At 38.1% G+C, this 23327-nt stretch overlaps 3 protein-coding genes across 3 annotated transcripts; 2 read left to right on the forward strand and 1 right to left on the reverse strand.

Moving 5' to 3' along the window:
* Positions 1 to 993: 993 nt before the first annotated feature.
* LOC103333785 (putative glucan 1,3-beta-glucosidase A) lies at positions 994 to 4346 on the reverse strand. Its single transcript, XM_008236679.3, has 8 exons — positions 4146 to 4346; positions 3842 to 3967; positions 3523 to 3720; positions 3237 to 3398; positions 2973 to 3142; positions 2710 to 2859; positions 2092 to 2444; positions 994 to 1404 (listed from the first exon to the last, which is right to left on the reverse strand). The coding sequence occupies exons 1-8, from the start codon at positions 4329 to 4331 to the stop codon at positions 1220 to 1222; spliced, it is 1530 nt and encodes a 509-aa protein (XP_008234901.2). The 5' UTR covers positions 4332 to 4346; the 3' UTR covers positions 994 to 1219.
* Positions 4347 to 14851: 10505 nt separating this feature from the next.
* Positions 14852 to 17048, forward strand: LOC103343150 (UPSTREAM OF FLC protein (DUF966)). Its single transcript, XM_008246824.3, has 5 exons — positions 14852 to 15189; positions 15301 to 15370; positions 15493 to 15608; positions 15702 to 16500; positions 16627 to 17048. Exons 1-5 carry the CDS (start codon positions 14982 to 14984, stop codon positions 16748 to 16750), a joined length of 1317 nt encoding a protein of 438 aa, XP_008245046.2. The 5' UTR covers positions 14852 to 14981; the 3' UTR covers positions 16751 to 17048.
* Positions 17049 to 21478: 4430 nt separating this feature from the next.
* Positions 21479 to 22321, forward strand: LOC148920898 (uncharacterized). Its single transcript, XM_089047378.1, has 3 exons — positions 21479 to 21574; positions 21663 to 22099; positions 22180 to 22321. The coding sequence occupies exons 1-3, from the start codon at positions 21479 to 21481 to the stop codon at positions 22319 to 22321; spliced, it is 675 nt and encodes a 224-aa protein (XP_088903504.1).
* Positions 22322 to 23327: the final 1006 nt, after the last annotated feature.

Genomic DNA, 23327 nt, shown 5'->3' on the forward strand with positions numbered 1-23327 from the left:
TACAATAACATGAGAATAGCGTTTTAAGCTAGGATAGTACTGTACGGACAAATTTAACGTCTTGAAAACAAAATAGACAAAAAATGCAAATTTGTATGAACTATAACAAAGTTGGGCAATATATATATATTTTTTTTGCGAGTAAATTAATTTGGGCAATATTTCAGCTTGCATTATCTGCAAAAGAATCTTTTGTGTCATGAGTTGATTGGTTTCAGATATGACACCAATAACTAGGGAGTTTTTTTAAAGCTCAGGAAATACTTTATTATTGTGGTAGATAATAACGTAATGTTGTAAATGAAAGTAGTCAGGGCTTGGAAGTTGGGAAGCTAGTTAGACACTGGTGCGGGATCAAATGTGTCGTTTTGTGGCGGGCCATGCGATTCGCAATGACAATGTTTTCTCCGCTCTTCATTGAGGCAATTGTAGCCAGATTGGGGGCAGCTGTGGCAATGGAAAGGGGTATTTGTAACATTATTTTTTAGAATGATTCTCTCCAGATCATCTTAGCGCTTCGAGGTTCTTCTACTGATAGATCCATGATAGGTCTTTTCATGGAAGACACGAAGGCCATACTGAATCAGATCATTGAGGATGGCTTTACCCATATTTGTTGTATTGCAAACGAGGTGGCTTATCGAATTGCATGTTTTGCTTTTCACATTGGGACTACTCTTACTTGGTTTGAGGAACCACTAGATTTCCTTGTTGATGTATTGTTTTAGGATTGTAACAAGTAGGTTTATACGGTTATGTGTCTAGGGGAATGAGAGGCGTTCTATCAGGGGCAAGGTTCCCTCTCCTGCTTGCTGTTAAGAGGATGGACTAATCCTCTATAGCATAGCCCTGTTTTTTGTGCCCTTTATTAAGAAAAAAACAATAACAAAAATAGTATCCACGAATGAGTATGATTCAAGTGTAACAAGCCTGCATGAAATTTTACATTCGAACATATCCTCGAGTTGAATTGGTAAAATTGCAAAACAAATATTTATCAAATAAAAAAAACAATAAAATAAAATATTGTTATTAGGAGCCAAAAGGGGCAGTTATTAGGTTAGCACTTAAGAGCACATCAAGCATAGTTACAAGCTTATGCGCTTGTTTATTTTTATAGGAAACTGTTATTGGCATTCTAAAAAGTCATCACGCGCTCATCCTTTTAGAATGTCAATAGCAGCTCTCTTGTTTACATTACAATTAGAATATGACTAATCTAATTGAGTTTTATGTAGTTATTCTCGATCATCCACCTAAGACCCCAGTGATCGTATTGACACTTGTAAGCCCAATATGCCCATCCAAAAGTGGCACGCCCATAAACATCTATCTGGGCTTTTGCAAATCTCTGGTAGTCTTCTATTGACGCTCCATTTATCGCCCATTCTGCAACCCATTCTCCTGCACAATATATTCTCATCAAAACCTCCAATAACATGTTTTATTTTGAATGATATGGAAATCAAAATGAATACAAATTGCTCAAGATTAATGCTAGTGAGAAAATGTTCATGATGAGGCCTACATGTCACTAGAGGCATTATACAAGGAGATCTTATCCCCTTTTTTGTTTTTTTATGTGTCGAACCTTTTATCCGTGGTTTGAATACTTTGTCTATTGACTATAAATCTAAAATAGGTATTTTTATTTCCCATAACGGTGCAAGGATTTATGCTCAGGTTATTGATAAAGGTGCTACAACACTTAACAAATATTTAATGGATTTGCAACATACTTTTTGTAAGAAGGTAAGAGGGAAAGGTAGCTAGCATTCATTCAACAATGAAATAAAAATATACAAATTTATAAATAAACTCAATCCTAGACATGTATTTATAAAAAAACCCAAGCACTATTTAAACATAGAAACACACCCAAAATCAACCCCAAAGTCAACTTTTTGGGTGTGTTTATAAATGGGTTTTGAGTGTGTGTAATGATGAATTTTTGGTGTGTTTATATGTTTAAATAGTGCTTGGGTTTTTTTTATAATTTCAACCCCCATTTTAGGTGTTTTAGTGAAACTCCCATAAAAATAATGCTAGTGATGCCCAAGATTTCTTATTTAATAGTGAGTAGTGACTTACCAACAAAAGTGAGGGGCCCATTGGAAGTGGTCACAGCATCGAGATCAGAAGCTCGTTGGTTGTAGATGAAATCCACATTTTGTTGCACACTGAAGCTGTTGAACATGTCCGAGTACAGGCTATAGAAATGCACGTCTATGGCTACGCGATCGAGGCCTCCGGCAAATGAGAGAAGCTCCTTTGCATCTGCAGGTCCCAATCTGTTTGATAAGATCACATAAGCGCTTGAAGTGTGCTTCCGTACAGCTTCATAACCAGCTTTGTAATAATTTTTGAGGCTGTCTAGATTGACGCCAGGTGCCATAGGCTCATTCATTAACTCAACTGCTGCAAGAGCTGGATGATTAGCATATCTGCTCAGAAAAAGGTGTCAGATTAGTTGTTAAGTTGGTATCAGTTCTATGCAGTTCTATAAGCCTTGTAGTGTGGGCTTGTAATAAAGCAGGGAATTAAATTGATTGTTGTGTGATGGAGACTAAGCTCACCCCAAGCCCTTGGGCTAGTAGGGCACCCCGCCCGCTATTGGTTAGCAAAATAAGTAAATTCCATAAACATAAGTGGGTGAGGTTAATCTTATATTTGTTTAGTAAAGAATTGAATGTTCGTTAAGTTTTAAACCTTGATGCTAAGAAATCTATGACTGCCACAGTGTCTTGTATGTTGGAATCTCCCCATTCCTGGTAGCCATCTCTTGTTGCACTGTGGTCATTGGCGTTTTGGGACCCTTCAACTGCATGAAGATCTACAATTACCTTCAGCCCATTGTTTCTGCATACATGTGTTCAGAGAGAGTGAAACAGCAATAATACCAATTTGAAGTAATTTTTCTCTCTCTGTTTTATGTGTAACATAACTTTATAACAAGTTGCAACTACTCTTACTGTGCCCATGTGAAAGCATTGTCCAGGGCTTGCAAGGAGCCTCCAACAAAAGGCTTAGGTGGTGTTGGATCTTTTGCAATCCACCATCCAACTGGGATCCTCACTGCATTCAAGCCGTTCGATGATAAGAACCTGAAATCGTCTTCGGTGATGTAACTGTTCCAGTGATCCTGTTAAGCATAAATTCAATTTGATTACTTCTGATTTGCTGCATGAAAACAATATTGTTTTGTTTTTTCTTGTTGAAAATCATATGAATCTTACCTGCAGCACTTGAGGAGCCTTATCTGGACCATAGCCATTTGTGATTTGGTATTCACCTCTTAAGGTCTTGTCACTTAATATTGTCATTATGAAGACAGATGGATTATCATCTTCCCAACCTGAGCCTCCATAATCTGCAGTCAATTGTGTCTCTGATGTTGCCTAATTACAACGAAAAGTATGATTTTCTTGAGATTGACTTGTTGGTCACTTTTCCATTTCATATGTATATATGTGACAAATAAATTGAACTTTGGTGCTCAATGCTACCAGAGGAAACAATCACCTGTAGAAATAAACCATTGGATGCTTGAATGCGAACTCTATTTCTATCACCATCATTCCTTACAATCCGAAATGTTTCGGTGTTTCCAGGTGAATCTGAAACTGCAATTAGGCCGGTTCCCTGGTCTTGGTTTGACAATCCCACAAACTGCTTGTTGAACACTCTAAAATTGAAAGACGATTCATCAATCCTCCACAACTGCATTACACATGAAAAAAACCTATGGAGTTAAATTTACTTATTTAGTTTTTGGTAAATAATGTTCAATTTTTATCTGGCTTTTGGTAGTGCTGCATTAATGTTGGCTTGAAGAGCATACCCTGAAAGTTTCCCAACCAGAGGCCGAATCGCGGTTGACAACAACAACGGAACCACTGCCACCCCCATTTTCTGGTGCAATATACTTCTGCAGCTTTGTGGACTTGAATTGAACTTGTGTTCCATCCTGCAAATGATTTCAAAATAAAAAACTTTGAACTATATTTTTCCGGTAGGGAATAGTTCAGATTATTTGTGGTTTTAGTAGAGAAAAGCAAAACTGTAAAACGAAATCACACCCCAAAAAAAAATATATATGCTTATTTGTGATGAATTCAGTAGCTCTAAGCAAAATAAAACTATACCAAAAGGTCATTGTTGGGAATGCCATCATAGAGAGAAGGTTTCATCCAACCCTCTGTAACAAGCCAATTCCCAAGATTCACAGCTTTGAATGGCAAATTGAAGTCTTGTGCTAAGGAAGGAGGAACAACACATGAGATCAGGTACAAAGTCAGAAGATGGTACATCTTAAAGTAATAATATGCCATCTTTCAATTTTTCAATCTTTCAATGAGAAATGAATGAAAAGGGCCTCAGGTACAGTACACATTATATAGAAACAACAATTTGAAAAAAGTCAAAATTTTACAGTGAACCATTCCTTACGTTGAATGATTATATGAATTCACACTTCATTGTCTTGACTGAGAAATTAGCATTGCTTCAAGTTCAACACGTCAAGGAGGAACGATACATGGCATTAGTGGGCTGCCGACCAGCAGTGGGAAGACTTACTGTCCTGCTTTAATTCCAATTAGTAATGATATTTTGGAACTTTTGAAATGTGTGTTTCTCATACACACTATCAAGGTGTCAAGGGGTTCGAATATAAGACCACTGGTCTGCAAGTCAATGTCTTTTTCCATTGGGCTAGACCTCGTTAACTATGTAGGTATGTAATTATAAGAAGCAGTTATTGGCACTTCAAAATATTCATGCTGCACTCCTCTGAATGAAAAAATTAAAAATTAAAAAAGGTAATAATCAAAGATGAAAATATCGGCGATACAGATATTATTGAGCCTTTAATTTACAGATATTTCGGGGGATATATCGATGTTCTTTTAGGTATCAGGGAAAATTGACAAAAAAGACAGATATTGGCTTAAAAACACGAAATTTTGAAGTGAAACTTTCATAGATATTAAGCATGAATGTATTGAACAAATAAAATTCAAAATATACTAAGTATAACATATGCATATGATGAAATATGCGTATATATAATGTGCGATGAAAATCCTGAAAATAAATACAATTAGACTTAACACAACAAAGACAACATTATTCAAACATAACCCAACCCAACTGATTAATACATAACCCACCATTATATTACAAGAGTTAGACTTAACGATAAAAATGAGAGATAGAAGATTAGGTGAAAAATAAAATGAAACACACAAGAAACCAAGCAACCAGAGAGAGGAGAGGAAGAGCCAAAGATAGCCGAAATGACTGAGGAGAGAAGAAAGGAGAAGCTACTAAGTATTAGAGCTTCGTTTTTTACATTGATTCAGTGTCTGGGACCTATGATTACTTTCAAAATTGAAGACAAATTTCTAGGTTATTTGTTTGGTATCAGAAAATATTGGTAAATATCGAGGATATCGGGGGTTATCGAGGATATATTGCCGATAAGGGGGCAGAAATAGGCTTACCTCCTGTATCTGTATCGACACCTAAAAAAAGGGATAGATCGAGGTATCGGCCGATATTTTCATCCTTGGTAATAATGCATCATACTATTTGGAGTACTAATATGTTAACAAGGCTTTAAGACGGCTGGCAATGGGTCGTGTCGTGTCATGTTCGTGTTGTGTCAGGATTATATACAAGTAACGAATGCTTAACCCAAACCCGACTCTTTTAATAAACGTGTTATGTCCGGCAGTGGCGGATCTACAGAGGTGCAAGAAGGTGCAGTTGCACCTCCCATCACCAGAAAACACTATGGTGGTGGATGGGTTTGCCCCTTTGATCTGTGTTGAAGGTGCCCACCACTTGTTTGAGGGAATGCCTCAGTAACGTCTTATATTTGGCTGCTGCACTGTTGCACTTCGCACAAGAGCTTCGCACTTTTTTTATATTAATAAATATCCTAGTTAAAACGATGTCGTTTTGGACCATGCCTTAAAAAACAACAGAGAAGCCATAGTCTTTACTCCACGCCACACCACATAACCTGCAATCAAAAGCAAATTAATCTATATATGAATACAAAAGCATTCCAAGTTCAGCCGCGGAGAGGATTTAATCCTTGAGTTGAATTGCTTTTCTTGAAACTAGAATATATCTCTTTGCTTGTTGTAGACCCATAAGGTGAACTCACGCCAATTTGCTTCTTTTCTTTAATTTTTTTTTTAAAAAAAAATCTTTTCTTATGGTTTTGTTTTCTTCTAGGGTTATTTTAATCTTCACTTTTTCTGTTTTGTTCTTTTTTATAATTTTTTTTTTTCTGATTTGGCTCTCTATATATTCATTTAATCAATAGCAAACTCGAAGAGGCTGCACAACGCACAATTTGAGGTATGCATTTTGATTTGTTTATTGAATTGATACTTTGATATGCATTTCGATTAGATTAAGTGATATTGATTTTCATAAAATTAATTGATTATTTAATATGAATTTTAGTAGATTAATAATGTAAGACCTCATACCCTTATTTATTTCAATTATACAATTATGGAATGGTACTGTTTTTGGTGAAGAAACGGGGTCTAACACCCAACTGAAAAACTAAACAATGAAACGGTACTTTAAGAGAAAGTATCTAAATCTTCATTTGAATAATTCTGGTAGTTCAAATCCTCCTTCAAATAATTTGGGTAGCCTTTTAAAATTGCTCATCTCCTGAAGAAAAAAAAAATCATGGATCCGCCACTGATGTTGGGTTGAACAGTTAATTTCATGTGCGGGTTTCGAGACGTGTAACAGGTCATATCGAAAATTACCACCCCTTTCTTCATTGAATGTTTGAATGTCGTCTAGCTTTTTCCCCAAAGATAACTTAGGGAATAATTCAGTAGATTCGCAAAGACTAAGAGCTTGGTGGATGCAAGATCTCAATAGGAAGGGGGACTATGTCCATGGCACCATATATAACAAATAAAAAATAAAAAATAACCAATGTGATGCAGGAGTGTTGGGTAAAATAGAATTCTCCATAGCGATAATTAGGGCGAATATATGAATGGGCTCCATTACCTATAGTAACCTGCTTTTCCTTTTTCTTTTGTTCGAAACAACCGTTTTGCTTTTTCATCCATGATATCCAAAACTCGTTATAGCCATCCTCTAATTAGGTCACATGTACTAAACTCGACTAATTTTCTGTTAAATGATCACATCCCACGCACCTGACCATCATTTTGAATTTTGAGAGTGAATGTGACTTTTTCCGAACCAAATTTTAGAAAAACTGATTATTCCCAAATGGATGTAGAGATATCATCATCAATCTTTCTTTCTATTCTTTTTGGCCTGAACGCGTTGACTTTTCCATTCTTTTTTGTCTTTTCCATGGCTGCTTGCTTGACTTCTTTTATACAGTCGCTCGCTCCTGTCCGTGACAATTTTAACTGAAGCTATGGCTTGCTTTGCGCGCGCTATATCCTCTCACACAAGAAAACACTGTATAATTAACCAACATACGTTACCTCTGTTAAACTCTGCAACTCATGTGCGAGAGAAGAATCTACTAGCCTATGATATCGACAAGACGCGGTAACTGGTTGCGGTAAAAAGCGGTTCTTTCACTGATTCACGCAGTTATCGACAATTTACCCTTTGTTTGTCTGAGAAAGAAGAGCAAAAGCAATCAGTGGGTGGGTCAGCTCTCTCTCTCGTGTGCAATCTGTGAAATGTTGACAGCACATTCTAAGATTACCGTTTAAAGAGGAGCCTACGGACCTAAATGCAACATATGGTTACTGCTCATTCTGATTTTCAATAAATCATAGGCTCTACTGTCGTGGATATTCAAATGTCTTTATCTGTGTGTTTGTTGAGATGACTGCCTCAATTGAATTTGTTAGCTAGGTATAGAGGAGTGAAGAATGTTCATATGGGCCCTTGATCACCCAAAAAAAAAAACATGAAACGGAAAAGGAAATGTTCTTTTGGGAGTTCAAAACTAGCTAGGTTTGCACTTGTGATCGATCATGTGTTGATGCATGATGAATGAATACATTTAAGAAACTAATTAGTAGAAGAAGCTAGGCAAAGATGCTGGCTTACATGTCATCCATGAACTTTGCAAGTAGGGTACTGACTTGACTCGTAAAAGAAAATATGTGATTTTTGTGTGAAATAATTGAGATATGTGATGGATCATGATGGTTAAAGATGATTTTCAAGTGCCCTTAGTGTTTATTTTCTTTTCATTTTTTACCAAAAAATAGTGAGAGAATGGATTCAAACTTGAGTGAGAAAGGTAAATCTTGGTCCGATTTGTAACTACAGTTCGTATCGGCCTAACGGTGTCTATCAAATAAATATGTTCATATTACATATCATATTATTATATTATAATAGAAAAGTATTGCAACAAATTTATTTCAAATTCGCATCATATGCTCAGCCTTTTCAAATGCATGTCGATCATCTAATGCCCAACTCCAACTTTTGATGAGAGAGAGAGAGAGAGAGAGAGAAACTGGTTCAAAAGTTATTTTCCACAGTAAACTTTGTATATTTGATTAATTGTAAAAGTAATACAAGAGATGAATTTAAACAAGAGTAGAAAACCCCATGAGGGACTTACATGGAAACCAAATTAATAATAATATAAACACAAAAACTGGATGGTGGAATCCTTGAATTGAGGAGAGGCATAATGGCTAAATGTTGACTTGAGAAGATTGCGTTGACATCCACCCTAGCTTGTTTATTTTTTATGGGCAGGTCTTCTATTGTTTTCTGTGGTCAACGCATTGGGATTTCACTCTTCAAGTCAAGTATAGTACTGTAGCACAACTCCCACACTTTTGAACATATATAGCTTTGCAAACCGTGTTTGGATTTGGAGGCATGAAAAGTATCACGAGATCAGCGAGCGGAGCGGTGCAACAGAAGCAAAACACACATTTCGCTTGCTCAAAGCACAATCCATGGAGCTCAAGATCTCTTTAGATCCCAGTCAGCCTTCTCCCATCTTCATGATTTCATGACTCTCACAACTCCGCAAGAGGTTCACCAACAAGTGTCATCTCCCATGAGCGCCATGCCTCATAGCTAGACAATGAGTCACACTCCTTTGTGACAATACAATCACCCTGCATCTGGCAACGAACCCTCAATGCCCATACATATCAAGCATTGCATAAGACACGTCAACTGCATCAACCACGTCGCATGTCAAACTCGTGGTTTGCTTATGTCCAAGTCAAGACATAGCGATCCAACACATCATCGGCTTACCCACACTTCTGTTGGTCAGTCCGTTAGCAACCAAGATAGCCCACATCCTCAAGCTATACACGCAAGCTGTCACACTCGCATGTCACCTAAGCCTTGGAGACATATGTATTCTGAATGTCCTACATAATCATCTATGCATTGCACGGGGTAGCAATCCATGTGTACTGACATCCGAATATCTTCCTTCTATATTGGACAAGGCTGAACCCAAGCCAAGTCCATCGAGTATTGTCAAATGCCTCGCTTGCCGATGGCATATGTCATGCGTTGACCTCACTCTTCACAACGATGCACAATAAGAACAGCCCTGAGTGTTTGTATAGTCCTCAGGAATGTCTCGAGATTTTGAATGGACAGTCAAGTATTGAAATGCTGAGTTGCGGCCGGGCCTTTGTGACCGATGCCCAAGAATATGCGGCCGAAGTAATTCGAGTTGTGCAAGAAAGTGGTCGGATGGAGCCCAAGGCTGGTGCGGCTGGATTTCGTGTGGTTGGGAAATAGCGATGAAGAATGCAGACGGAGGATTACAGCCTGGTGTGTTCAAAATATAGCTCGGCAGAGCTGGAGATTTGATGCGCCAAATTTGAAGTTGGAAGAGTCGAATCGGGTTTTGAATCGCAAGGCACAATTGGATGAAGTGGGTAGCAAAGTGCGCCAAGCACTACCGGAACTACTAGGCTTTGTTTTGAATGTGGTGGAGCGAGATTTGGCCGGGATATGGCCGGAAGGCAAGGCCGGACTAAAGCGAGATGCAGCCAAGTTATGTTTAAAGTGCGGCTGGGTTTTTTCGAAAGGATAGTACGACCGGGTTTCGACAGATGGAGCCCAAGGAATTGCGGTTGGAGACGTGGAGGGCTGCATAGCAGGTGGAACTCGAGGATTCTCACGGCTGGATCTGCTGGGATCCCCACACCAAATCTACTAAGGTTTTTCCACCGAAATTGATGGAGAGTTTGGAAGATCTTGGCTGGGTTTCGAATGGGAATTGCTGCCGGAATCTTGGAGTTTTCGTGGTCTGGTGCTACACAATTTTTGGGCGATTGAAGCCTTGGGATTTTTTGTGGTTTAAGCTTTAGGGTTTTTGCAAGAATGGGTCGGGCTAGAGTTTCTTTAAGTTAGACCTTCCTTGCCCTATATATATATATATATATATATATATATATATACAAGCAAATAAATACAAATATGCGGCCGAGGGTTTTTGATAGGGCTAGATTGAAGGATTTTGGGCAATTGAAATATGAGTATTTTATTATACATAATAAAATGGTTGGCCCTTAACAGAACTCGGAGGTCCAAGTCCAAGCCACGTATTCAAGCCCAGGATTTTCAAAGGTCAGTGTGCACATGACGGAGGCCTGACAAGGAAAGAAATTAAGGAGGTTGATGACGATTCGGAATTTTTCAAAACGAGAGAAAATCAAGCAACCATAATATCTCCGCCGACATGATCCACGGATTTGGGGGCTTCGAAAGGAAAGAGTTTTAAAAGAGTTGACATTTGGCCATTCAATGGCCAACCCATGGGCCAATGGGTGCCCTATATAAACTTCACCAAACGAAGGCAAAATACACACAATCATTAGACAGACAAACCTATCTTTTGTCTTAAACTTTTCTTTTCCTAGACTTTGGATTTTACTTTTGAAGCACCTAGTATAGCAAGTTCTTCCTTTCCTTAATCTAAGTTCAAATTCTTGCAATTTATATTACCTTGTCATTTAAATTCAAGTTTATTTCAATCGCTTTCTTTTTCATTGTTATTGAATTTTCATTAAGTTTAAATTCAAGTTTAATTTAGTTTACCGTTCTTATTGTTCTTATTTCATTCTTTTTTATTTATCGCTTTGATCTATTTTATCACACTTCAATTCTTGTCTTTACGTTTAAATGCACATTTAGCTTAATTGCATTATTTTTACTTAAAACCCTAAAAATCACAAAAATATCCATACGAATCCTAACCATCCTTGAGCCTGAGGAAGTGAAAGAATCTTGACCGATTAATCGTTTGATCAGAAGTTAGAAGCGCAACACATCCATCTACACACATTCCATTCAAGCCCAAATTCGGGGCTTGGTGGTGGCACACCCTGCACTCAAAAGAAGAAGGACCAAAAGTTCATTTTGTCTGCATCCTCGCCCGAAAAGAGGGAAACACCTACCCAGTTTGGACCGTCTAATTGTATAAGTATTTTTCATTTTAGTGTAACTATATTGTAACTATATTAGTTATTGATAGAACTTTGAATTTATTGATATATTGTAAGTATATTAGTTATTGAACTTGAAGTTTTATTGCATGTTGAATTTTAGGATAGTTTGATATGCTAGAAAATGGAAATATATATATATATAGCAAGTTATGAATTTTTTTTATTGTAATTAAGCTAACAATGTTGAAAACATGCAAAGAAAAAAGAAGAGTGTTGCTAAACAAACCCTAAAATTAACTGAGTATACCATATAATCTAAGTACACTTTAATATTTTAATCAAAATATAAGATTAACTAAGTACACCTTATTTAACTACCAAAAATATCCTTAATACACCCTATCACGCAACAGGAGACTTTGGAAATCTTTTCTGGCTGCTTTCCGATCAAATTGGACCTTGACCCAGGGGAGGGGGAAGGCTCCTTTCTTTCAGACCATACTTCACCATGGGGGTAGACGGAAGAATTTTAAATTATGAAAGAGGCTTATTTTTGGGCACGAAAGACAACCCTCAACCAACTAGCATCAACCATAGCAAAAGTTGTCCACACTAAAACCACAAGAATGAGAGGGCAAGCGTGGGATAAAATTGAGAGAAAGACATGAGATTTGGGCATGTCATTTAGGGTTAGAAGTTGGGATCAACGGAGTAGTTTTCTTCTTCCCTTCATTTCAAATGGGATTGCGCAGCAATTTTCCATCCACATGCTCTGTCACTATCATCTAATGCTTGTTTGTTTGAGGTTCTACTAATATTCTGTGTAATTAACGCAAAGAGAATTTCCAAGGAACTACAGAAAATATACTTTCCAATCTGACAAAATAACAGAGTAAGCTCCACCTCCTAACATCGTATTTTAACCAACCAAATCGTGCAAGGATTAAAATTGGGGAGAGAACGGCTAATCTATCAACCTACTATAACAAGGTTTACATGCAAAATTCCCACAGGACCGAGTTTTCAAAATCTTATATCCAGTCTACCAAAATGAAAAGACACATTGAGACAGCTCCAAACCAGTCAGAAAGTTATTTTATATTAGGGTAATTAATAATTCAATAAATAATTTTGTAGAGAGTGTACTCAGTTAATTTTAAGATTCATTTAGCAGCACTTGAAAAGAATTGGGCCTTGACCCAAGCTAGCCGAACCAAACCATCTTACTATAATTAGTTTGCCCTCAATTTTAAAGCGAAACTAATCCAATTCGAATGAGCGAGAGAGAGGTGGAAAGAACGTTAGAAAGAGAGAGAATTTCTCTGGTATGGAATCCAAAAAACCTACCCTTCTAAATTAAAGGGTCTGTTTAGAATTGCATGTGATACCTACCTACAGAAGTATACAATTGGCAAGAGGGCAAGAGGGCAATTGGGCGGGCAGGAAGAATTGCAAAGGATGCGACAAAACCATGTGTTGTTGAGGGGTCAATTCCACCAAAAGCAGGACGCTTTTCAAGTGTAAATATATACCAGCTGGGATTGCAGGATTTGATCAGACAACCGCAGCAAACACATGAAAGACTGGATCATGCTACATTAATAAACATGCACCATTCATGGAAATGGCCCAGCAGAAACTACAAGGGCTAGCTATAGGTTAAGCTAAGCTAAGCTAAACTACAAGGACTTCTCCTCCTCCAAGGAAGTAAATTGATCGGGTTCTGTGTTTTATGAGACACGACTTGACAGGACCCAATAGCCACCTATTCAAAGAAACAACATTTACTCGTACATACCATCGAGCAGCATTTACTTAAACTTTTGTGCTTTTGTTTTAATTTGTAGTTTAGCATTTATTCTTTTATTTATTATTTTTGTTTTTTCTATTAACACTTTTTTCGAACTAAAAGATTTCATTCATGAAGGAGAAATCATGCTTATTTGGTGTTGTGTAGTGAAAGATAGATTGATGTATCCGTAAGCCAATCAACATAGAGAGACATCTAGGTAAAGAGAAGGTAAAAGTGATCATAATTATTCAAGCAATGGACCCTAGGTTCTGGTACATATAATCTTTTCTTTTCACCTTAGGAAAACTTATTACGAGCATGAACAGATAGATATTTGCAATGATGTCACTTTCGTATGTTTGATGACAAATCCCTTTACACTTCAATTCAAACGTTAATCAGTTACTAATACAGCATTAACCACTCATTTTAGTATATTTGACAATATTTATCTTATGACGCAAACCGTTTACCTTTTAAATTGGATGAAATTGTGCAGGAATGATTATTGAATAAGGACCTACAATTTAAACATTTCAGATTATAAAAATACATTATGAAGCATGCCCAAGTGTACCGTTCGCACTGTATTAACTTACTAACCATATAATGTATTACCCCCTAAGATGGACATATTCTATACATGAAAAGCAAGATAGGAAGAGATGTGCACGTCCATCTAATAAAGGTTTAGTATATATGCTATTAGAGTTATAAAGCTAAAATCACAAATGGCCTCAAACAAGAACATGCATGTCCATATTAGCGCCAGTGTTAGGCCCGTGACATTCATATTGCTTGACTAATAAAGGGCGCGATGTCATTTCTGTCTCATTCTCACGCAAGATAAAATCTACAGAAAATTACACTTGTATTAAAATATAGATAATGTGCTTTCTTGTCATTACCTGCACGCTTAACGTACATATTATAACTTCTATAACATCCATTCCATACTTCGCATATTATAATCTCAAATAATAAAATTATGGGATCATTCATTCAAATAAATATTTCATTTAATCCATAGTCTAGTTACCAATTAATAGCATAACATGCATTCGATATCTAACGGTCCAAAGTGACCTGAGTCGGACTCTGATGTTAGTTCATAGCATGTGTGATACTTTTTTTTATCATGAGATTTGTCCTATGTGGTTTTCTTAGAAAAATTTTAACAATGCCACTGTTTTCGTGTTGTTCTTTATATATATGTCTTTTATGGTTTATGAATGAAATCTTTTATAATATATATATAAAACAACATGACATGTATATTTAGGTGAAATGAAATACCAATGTCATAGCTCCATGCGAACCCTGATGCTCCTACTTAAGGCTTCTTAACTTAATTTGATGATTTATATATGTTGCAGAAACTCTAATTTTATCTAAATGTCAATGGAAAACAATGCCACATAAAAATGGTCACCTAAGCTGGGTGGCAAAGCGATCTGGACCATTATCACTTTATCTCCTTTCGGGATCAGCGCAAACCCAAAGTCAAAATTAAATTCTCAAACAGTGACCTCTCTCTCTCTCCAGCATCCAAAGCAAGTCAGTATCATTCTGCATTTGCGCCTTTTGAGGAGCTGTGTGATCTCTTGTCCTGTGCGTCTACTTTTCACCCCTCTCTTTTTTTATATGAATGGTGATATAAAGGCTGATGTGAAGACGTAAATTTTCAACCACCAAGACACCAACAACAAAACAGCACATTAAATTAACAAGGCAGAAGAGAAGCAGAAGAAGAAGAATATCTGAACATGGATGTTCGTTTTAGAAGATCCACCAGAGAGACCAGCCCAGACAGAGCCAAAGCTTGCAGCATGCCGATGCAGATGCAGCCAAGACTCAACAACAAACCCATCAAAAAACACCAAGTCGTCTACTATCTTTCAAGAAACGGCCATCTTGAGCATCCCCATTACATGGAAATCACCCATTTGGCCAACCGGCCACTTCGTTTGAGAGGTAAGCCCAAATTCTCTGCTACAAAACAGAACTTCTTGTTTTCTTTTTCTTCATTGTTAATCTTTTTTTCTTCTTCGTGTTCTTCTTCTTCTTTGTTTCATGTACAATTAGATGTAATGGATCGGCTCACGGCTCTTAGGGGCAAAGGCATGCCCTCGCTATATTCTTGGTCTTGCAAAAGGTTCTGTTTTGTTATTTTTGTACTTTTTTTCCTTCAAATTTTATTTCTTATTGAGCTAATTATCTTTGTTAAGCTCATTATTATTATTATTATTATTATTATTATTATTATTATTATTTTAGGAGCTACAAGAATGGTTACGTGTGGAACGATTTAGCTGAAAACGATACAATCTATCCAGCAGAAGGAGCTGAATATGTACTCAAAGGATCAGAACTATTTGAAGGCTGCTCTGCAGGTGCTCTGTCTCAACATGAATTAATCTCCATTACCGAGTCTCATTATTGATAATAAGAAAATTTAATTAAATTTTTTTCATTATTTTATGCAGAAAGATTAGATCAGCTTCAGTTAAGCAGCAGCCAACAGATACAAGACACAAATTTTGAGTCCAAGAGAAGATCACCACTTGCTCCAACCCGAAACAGAAGAGAACACGATCATCAACAAGCAGAGAATAAGTACCTCATCACCAAGTATCCTCATCAAGATCATGATCCAGACCAAGACTACGATGAACAAGAAGAAGAAGAAGACTATGAGGATGAGAAGACAAGCTACACCAGCTCCACCACACCCCACTCTCGCTGCTCCAGAGGGGTTTCCACCACAGACGAACTCGAAGAGCCTCCACAAACCCGCAAAACCCCAACTGAGTCAACTCACCCCGAGCCATCCCCTCCTCCAAACCCATCAATTATATTATCAAATCAACCCAACCAAACCACCAGTCTCTCGGCAAGGTTCGAGGACGGCGACCCAGTTGCTGTTTCCACCTCCAAGTCTTCAGCACAGAGCAGGAACTCTGTTCTGCTTCAGCTCATAGCATGTGGAAGCTCTGCTGTGGCCAAAGCGAAGAACGCGCCTTGTGTGAAGCAGCACACAGTTTATAATACACCATTTGAGAAGAAGAGCAGCGAGAGCTTTCGAAAAGAGGTTGTGTACAAGGCTGCTGTGAAGGTGGCGGCTGAAGAGGACATGATCAATTACATGTCTGAGAATCCAAGGTTTGGGAATTTGCAGGCGGAGGAGAAAGAGTATTTTAGTGGGAGTATTGTTGAGACTATCAAGGAAGATCGAATTTCAGCGGAGCGTGCACTCAAAAGATCGAATTCTTACAATGAAGAAAGGTCAGTGAGCATGCATTCATAATTTGCGTCAATTAATTAAGCTATGTCTCTGCCGAGTATTAATTTGCATGTTCTGCATGAATTTAAGGTTTGAGTAACTTTAGGTGTTTGATTAATTTGGTTCAGGAGCACTAAGGCTGGGTTAGCGGTCGAAACAGTAGAGGAAGAGAAGAGAGAGAAGGCAGGTGTGAAAGGAAAATGCATTCCTCGTAAACTATCTTCTGCTGTATCAAAACAAACCAGGAAATGATTGTTAGCTTGGGTTCCCATAATTATGAAGAATTGTGGTCACTAAAAGCTATGGGGAAAGGTAAAAGCTGTGGGGAAAGGTTTTCTTTTGGATCCTTGAATTAATCTGAAAGCAGTGGCTAGTGTGACTGTGATTCCTTGACACTCCGTATGTTGCAGCAATCATAATTCCCTTCCTACTATGGATTGTACTGTATAATGCTTTCATGAGGTGTTGATTTGGTACCTTCATAGAATCATAATCAAGGCAAACGTTGACATCATGAATTGCTTATAACATGCAATCATTTTCTGTTTAAGATCTTGAATTTTAGCTAAAGGATTTATTAATATCCATATTAATATTTAAATGTGAGGAGAAGAGGAGGAGGAGGAGGGAGGGTGTGGTTTGGTGTGGGCTGGTGGGGTTTGTGGTGTGGAATTGGAGGGAGCACCCGAAGTAGAGCCAGCCTTGACTTTTGAGTGGCTTGTGACCAGAAATTGAAATGAGGTCACTTTCCCTTTGTGTATAATCACAATTTAAGAAAAATAAAATAAAATTCTATACATATACTAAACCAAGGGCATGCGTACTAATTTGTAATCGGAATCAAAATGAAGAGTTGGATTCCAATTATGAATTACTCTTGTATTTACATTATTGAAAATGAAAGTGGGTTGTAAACGTTGGTATGTCAGACGCGATGTTATTAATTTTGGTGTAATATCAAGAACTTTGCGATGAAGGACCATCCAAAGAGTCACGGGTGAAATAAAAACTGGGGCACAATATTTCAATAACAATAGAGTTTTTCTATTTAAACCTCACACTTTTCTTTATTCATCCCAATACTTTAATCATTAATCTCTTAAGTTTTATTATTGTGTAAAATGACAAAAAAGGTCATCCAACTTAATACTTAACTATAAACCCTACATACACCCCACCATTATTCATATTAAGTTTTAGAAAAACACAAACTCCTCTACACCCTATTGCCAGATTACTCATCTTTTTCAATCCAAAAAACATATTACACTCTCATCTTCTCTTCACAAACCCTAAATGCGGTATGCAAATAGTGGCTTGTGGGTCGTCAATTGAGGTATGTAATGTGAGAAGTTGCCATCAGGAAGACCACTTGCTGATTTTCCCAAGCAAACTTCTGAATTTTGTGCAAGAATTTGAGCAGGGTTCCTTGTTTGTACCATATCTGACCCCCTACTCACGTCATGGCACGTGGAGCATAAACAAGGCAGGGATGGCACCCTCACCAACCTTCGGCACACAATACCGAGCGACCAGTCAGCCCATTCGGCCGATTCCGACAGATAAACCTCGGAACTCCCGCCAAAACCTGTCAGGGCACGTGTCGATCGCCGAAGACACTCTCACGAGTCCAACATTGAAACTAAGAACTAAGAGCATCACAAATGCTCTCTATAAATAGAGCCCCCTGGCCCAGCCAAGTGGTAAGATGTTTTCGACTTGACTTGTGCTTTCACTTTGTCAAAAGAATTGCTCTTAGGCCTAGTTTGGGATTGCTGCCGCTTTAAAAAAAAGCTGCTTCTGCTGTGCTTTAAGAAAAATCAGCTGTAAAGTAAAGCAGTTAAACGTTTGGTAAACTGTAATTTTAAAAGTGCTGTGAGTATAAAAAGCAGTGTCAGAGCGTTTGGTAAATTTTACCGTAAAAGTGCTGTAACTATTTATAATGACTAAAATGGACATGATGCTGAAAGTGCTTTTTACTAATCTGTTTGGTAAAAAATAAAATTGTAAAGTGCTTTTATACTTTTCTCCCTTCAGTAATATGATATTCTTCTTGTGCATCACCCTCCATCTCCATTGCATTTGGGTTGTCATTCACTTTGTCAAAATGAGTATCACGTTGGGCATGCCTCCTTATATAGTTGTGAAGTGCCATAGTTGCAATTACTATCTTCACTTGCTTATCGAATGGATAGCCAGGCATGTCTCGTAAATACTATACTTTTTCTTCCATACACCAAAAGTGCGTTCAATGACACTCCTAAGGGAAGAGTGTACGTGATTAAATACTTCTCTAGAACCTGTTGGTTGAGTACCCCTACGGAAATCTGGAAGATGATAACTTTCACCTTTATATAGTCCCAAATACCCACTCATTTGTGGGTAACCCGCATCCACAAGATAATATTTTCCTATAACCAATAAGATATGTTTAATTATAATATAATTTGAAAGTGAAAAATTTGAAGTTTAATGATATGCACATATTTGAAACATTACCATTTGGAGGTTTGGGAAAATTTAAAGCATTATTTCGTAACGCTGATAAAAATACTCTTGTATCGTGTGCAGTGCCTTCCCAACCTGCACATGCAAATATGAATTGCATATCAAAATTACATGCAGCCATTATGTTTTGAGTCGGTATTCCTTTCCTGCCAATATATGGTACTTGATCTTCATGAGGTATTGAGGCTTGAACATGTACGCCATCTATAGCACCAATGCAATCCTGCAAACAATAAAAGAAACATTTCAATAAATATTACTTTGTTCCTAAAACAAATGATAAATTGTTGTATCTAATTTTTACCTTAAAATGGGGCATATATCTTGAATCTCTCAATATCTCTTCCGGGACTCCCTTAAACTCAGGATCCAATGGTTTTATGATATCAACAGCCATAAGGCATAAAATATCAAGTAATTTACCAAAGAAATATTATATTACAAGTATGCAGATTATATAAACATATAACATTTGTATGAAGAAGAAGACGAAGAAAAATAAAAACCCAGTAGAAAAATAAAGCCCATTGACAACCAATGGAGCCCTCGCAAACCAGTAGAAAAATAAAAATAAATAAAAAAGCAAGAGCAGCACGTATATAAAAATTTTGAGAGATTGAAGAGATTGAAGAGATTGAAGAATCTACCTTGTGAAAGAGATTGAGAGAGATTGAGAGAATGGTTGTCTCCAAACTTGGGAGGCTATGTGAAGATGAATTTTGGTGTCTGTAGATTTGAGAGAAATACGTGAGGATAGATTTCTAACCTAATAAGGGTATTTGTGGAATTGCAAAAATTTCATTAAAGGGAGCGCGCTGCTTCAATTAAAAGCAGCTTTAAAAAGCAATCCCGAGGTTGCTTTTAAAAGTTGCTGTCAAAAGACCATTACTTTTAAAATAAGCAGGATATTTTATTTTTTCAAACACCTTAAACTGCTTAACTTTAAAGTTAAGCAAGTTTTTGGGGAAAAAAAGCAATCACAAACGGGGCCTTAGTCACTAGCTTTGGCATCGGAGGGTCTTTGACCGGCACCACACCTGTGTCCCAGACCTCACTTGTGTTTCTTTCTCTAGGCCGAATCTAACACTACACCTTAAGAAAGGACGCAACGGCTCGAAGCCTCCTCGGGTCTAAACCCCCATTCCACTTGTAAGTTAGCTCTATTTCTATCTGTTTAGTTTTAAAGCGAACATATTGGCGCCGTATGTGGGAAGTTCGATTGACAATCAGCCCATATCTTCTTTTCCACCTCACTATGGACCCATCTTCGCCCCTCAGGACCAACGGTCTTATCTCGCCTCGCCAGCAGAGCAAACCCCCTGCATTGCCCGGCACACCCGAGTGGAAACGCCAGGCCAGCAGAACACCCTAGAGGATAGGATGGAAGCCCTGCAGCGGGAAATGGCGAAGATGCAGGAACACAACAACATCATTTCCTCCAAACTGGACGACACCTAGAACCACTTCACGAGCAGCAATCGACTCGGCACAACAACAGACGGTTTGGAACAGACCCTGCAGCTTCGGCAGAGCAATCACTCAAAAGCATACCAAAGCCTAGCGGTCGAGAGAGGAAAATAGCCGGCCGTAGGCGGACCGCCATCTCCCGAAGGTTGTTCATGCCCTCTCTAAAGGAACACCACTGGGAATATCGGGTCTACTCCGACTTCCACGACAGACTCAATGATCGGCGTAGGGAACAACGGATTTCCCCAATTCCGGTCCAAGCGAAATTCAACGATCGGCACCTGGACGTACTCGGACCAAAATCTCCTCTTCACCGAAGGTACGACGTGATCGATCTAGAAGAAACAGACGAATTCGATTACGACAATCTCATGCCGGTTGACAACATCGGGATCATCCGACTAGAACACGATCAACCAAGGAGAATGACCGGTAAAAAGATTACCCATCGAAGCTCTAACAGAGCGAAAGGTTGCGAAACACAAAGGCACGACGTTCGCCTTCCAACCGCCCCGACGCCGTAACCCTTCGCAACTACCTCCCTTCGACCGATCCCATCGTTCGCCTCTTCCTTCGAAAGTCAATCGGATCAAGGAAGAATAGAACCAGATTTGAACACCAACCTGGGGAAAGGTACAGTGGGGCCGTTCACTAGCCGAATCCGAATCTACCGACACGAAAAGGAGGTCGAGGCACTCCACATATCATTCTACATTGGAGTAGAAGATCCTGTGACACACATTCACACCTTCCAATCGACCCTGGGTTGCAAAGGGCTTACCGATGAAGGCTAGTGTCTATTATTCCCATCAACCTTGGCCGGAGCGGCCCTGAATTGGTTCTATCAACTAGAGCCAGGTACGATAGACTCTTTCGATCAATTAAAACAAACTTTCCTAAATCATTTTATGATACATACCGATCGCCTTTACTCTGCTGACGACCTTTACAAAATTTGACAAGGAAATGACGAGCCTTTTCGGGAGTACGCAGTGAGATTCAACCATGAATACTCTCGATGTCCGAAAACCGACGATTGAGCAGCCTTTGGTGCTTTCAAAAGTGGTCTCCGAGCGTCCCAATTCCGCTATCTGGTGCATTGTAGGTAAACATGTTAACATGTTACATTCACTGCTTTAGTTGCATTGGTTTGTCATTCTATAATATGCCTTAATTTCAATATTTGCAGCAATTTCTAGAGTCGGTGAAAGGGCCTGCCAAGAAACGAGGATCGAAGAAGGCAGCTGCTTCAAACATCGTTGACCTTCCAGCCAGCAACCTGAAGAATATACATCACTATGTGCATGGTACGTGGCAACATGGGTATGGGCAAGCTTGGACCAAAGTCCGGAAGGTCTATTTTTCATATAATCTTCAAGGGTCCCATTGGGTTGCAATCGAAATTGACTTTGTGAGACATACTACAACTGTATATGACTCCTACCTTGCTTTTACCTCAACTTTGAAGCTGGTCAAATATCTACACCCTATTAGCGATACTCTGGCACGGGTGCTGTACAATATGCACTTTTATTACGCTTATGATAAGCAAAAGGGGATGAAAAAGTCCACGTTTACGCCATTCACAGTTTGCAGCATTAGAGATGTGCCACAACAACGTGATGGGTAAGCTATGTGAATTTAGTGCAGTTTATCGATATTGTACATAACTGCAGTTCTAATTTATGAACTTATTGCCTCGACAGTACCCCTTGCGGAATCATGACAGTCAAATTCATCGAGCATCTCAGTGCCGGCATTTCGTTGGATAAAGTTGACCCTTCAAAGATCACATATTTCCAACTCAAGCATGCAATAAAGGCTTTAAGGAGGGAGGCATATATATGAGGTAAATGTCATAATGTTAGTGAATTAAGTTCAGTCTTCACTTATGACTTGGGAATTCACTGTGCTCCTTAATTATGTCAGGAACTCATTTATATGAAGATGCAGACATCGAAGCTCTACTGGAGGTGCTTTATATGGCGATCCAACCATTTTGATACAGCTGTTTGGTTTAGTTATTCTGTGTAGTAAGGTGAAATCATTTCCCGGGTCTTCGGCCCTGTTATATATAGTGAAGTGTAATATTGTACAATCCGTGGCGGTGGCTAATTGCCTTACATGACACATAAACTGTTTCCATTTTGGGGTTTTGTTTTCGAGTTGCCGTCGTTCTTAGCATACTTATTCTTTACATTGTGAAGTTGAACTATTTCGTACACCTCGATATATAAACATACTTGCTCTTTATGGAGGTATAACAATTTACTTGCTTGAAACGACGTGTTCGTTTCCACTAAATTATGCTCATTTTTGTATCCATTTTTTACATTTGGTCCATGTAGTTTTCTTCATTTTTCTGTGCTCAATCCAACCATATACATAAACACAAAATTTGCATAATGGGTTGACAAGTTAAAGGTCAAAAAATGGACATATGTCAAAACTGAAAATCAGAGGAAGTGCATAATTCATTTCTACCTAAAACGCAATAAACTGATGCTACTTTGGTGATACAGTGGCAATACAGTGGCAATAAAAGGGTGCTAGAAATTGTTGTTTGTGTTTATTTTGGGCTTCATCTTTTGTTTCATTTCATTTACTTAGCTTTACTCATTACCAGTTAATAATTGGATGATTATGAGATGAATTTATGTCAATTATTAATACAACAATTACATATATGAAGATTAAGACGAAAAACATATCGTATCACCAAACATAATCATACCACCAAATGTAATCATGCTTTTCTTCAACCCATCACCAAGCATTTGCCTATTTATTCATACCTTCCTTTTTTTGTAAATAATTTTTTAAAATTATTTCTTACAATGTCTTACAGTGTAAT

Source organism: Prunus mume, linkage group LG1 (genome assembly GCF_029339155.1).
Source record: "Prunus mume cultivar Tortuosa linkage group LG1, ASM2933915v1, whole genome shotgun sequence".
In the NCBI taxonomy this organism is placed as follows: domain Eukaryota; kingdom Viridiplantae; phylum Streptophyta; class Magnoliopsida; order Rosales; family Rosaceae; genus Prunus; species Prunus mume.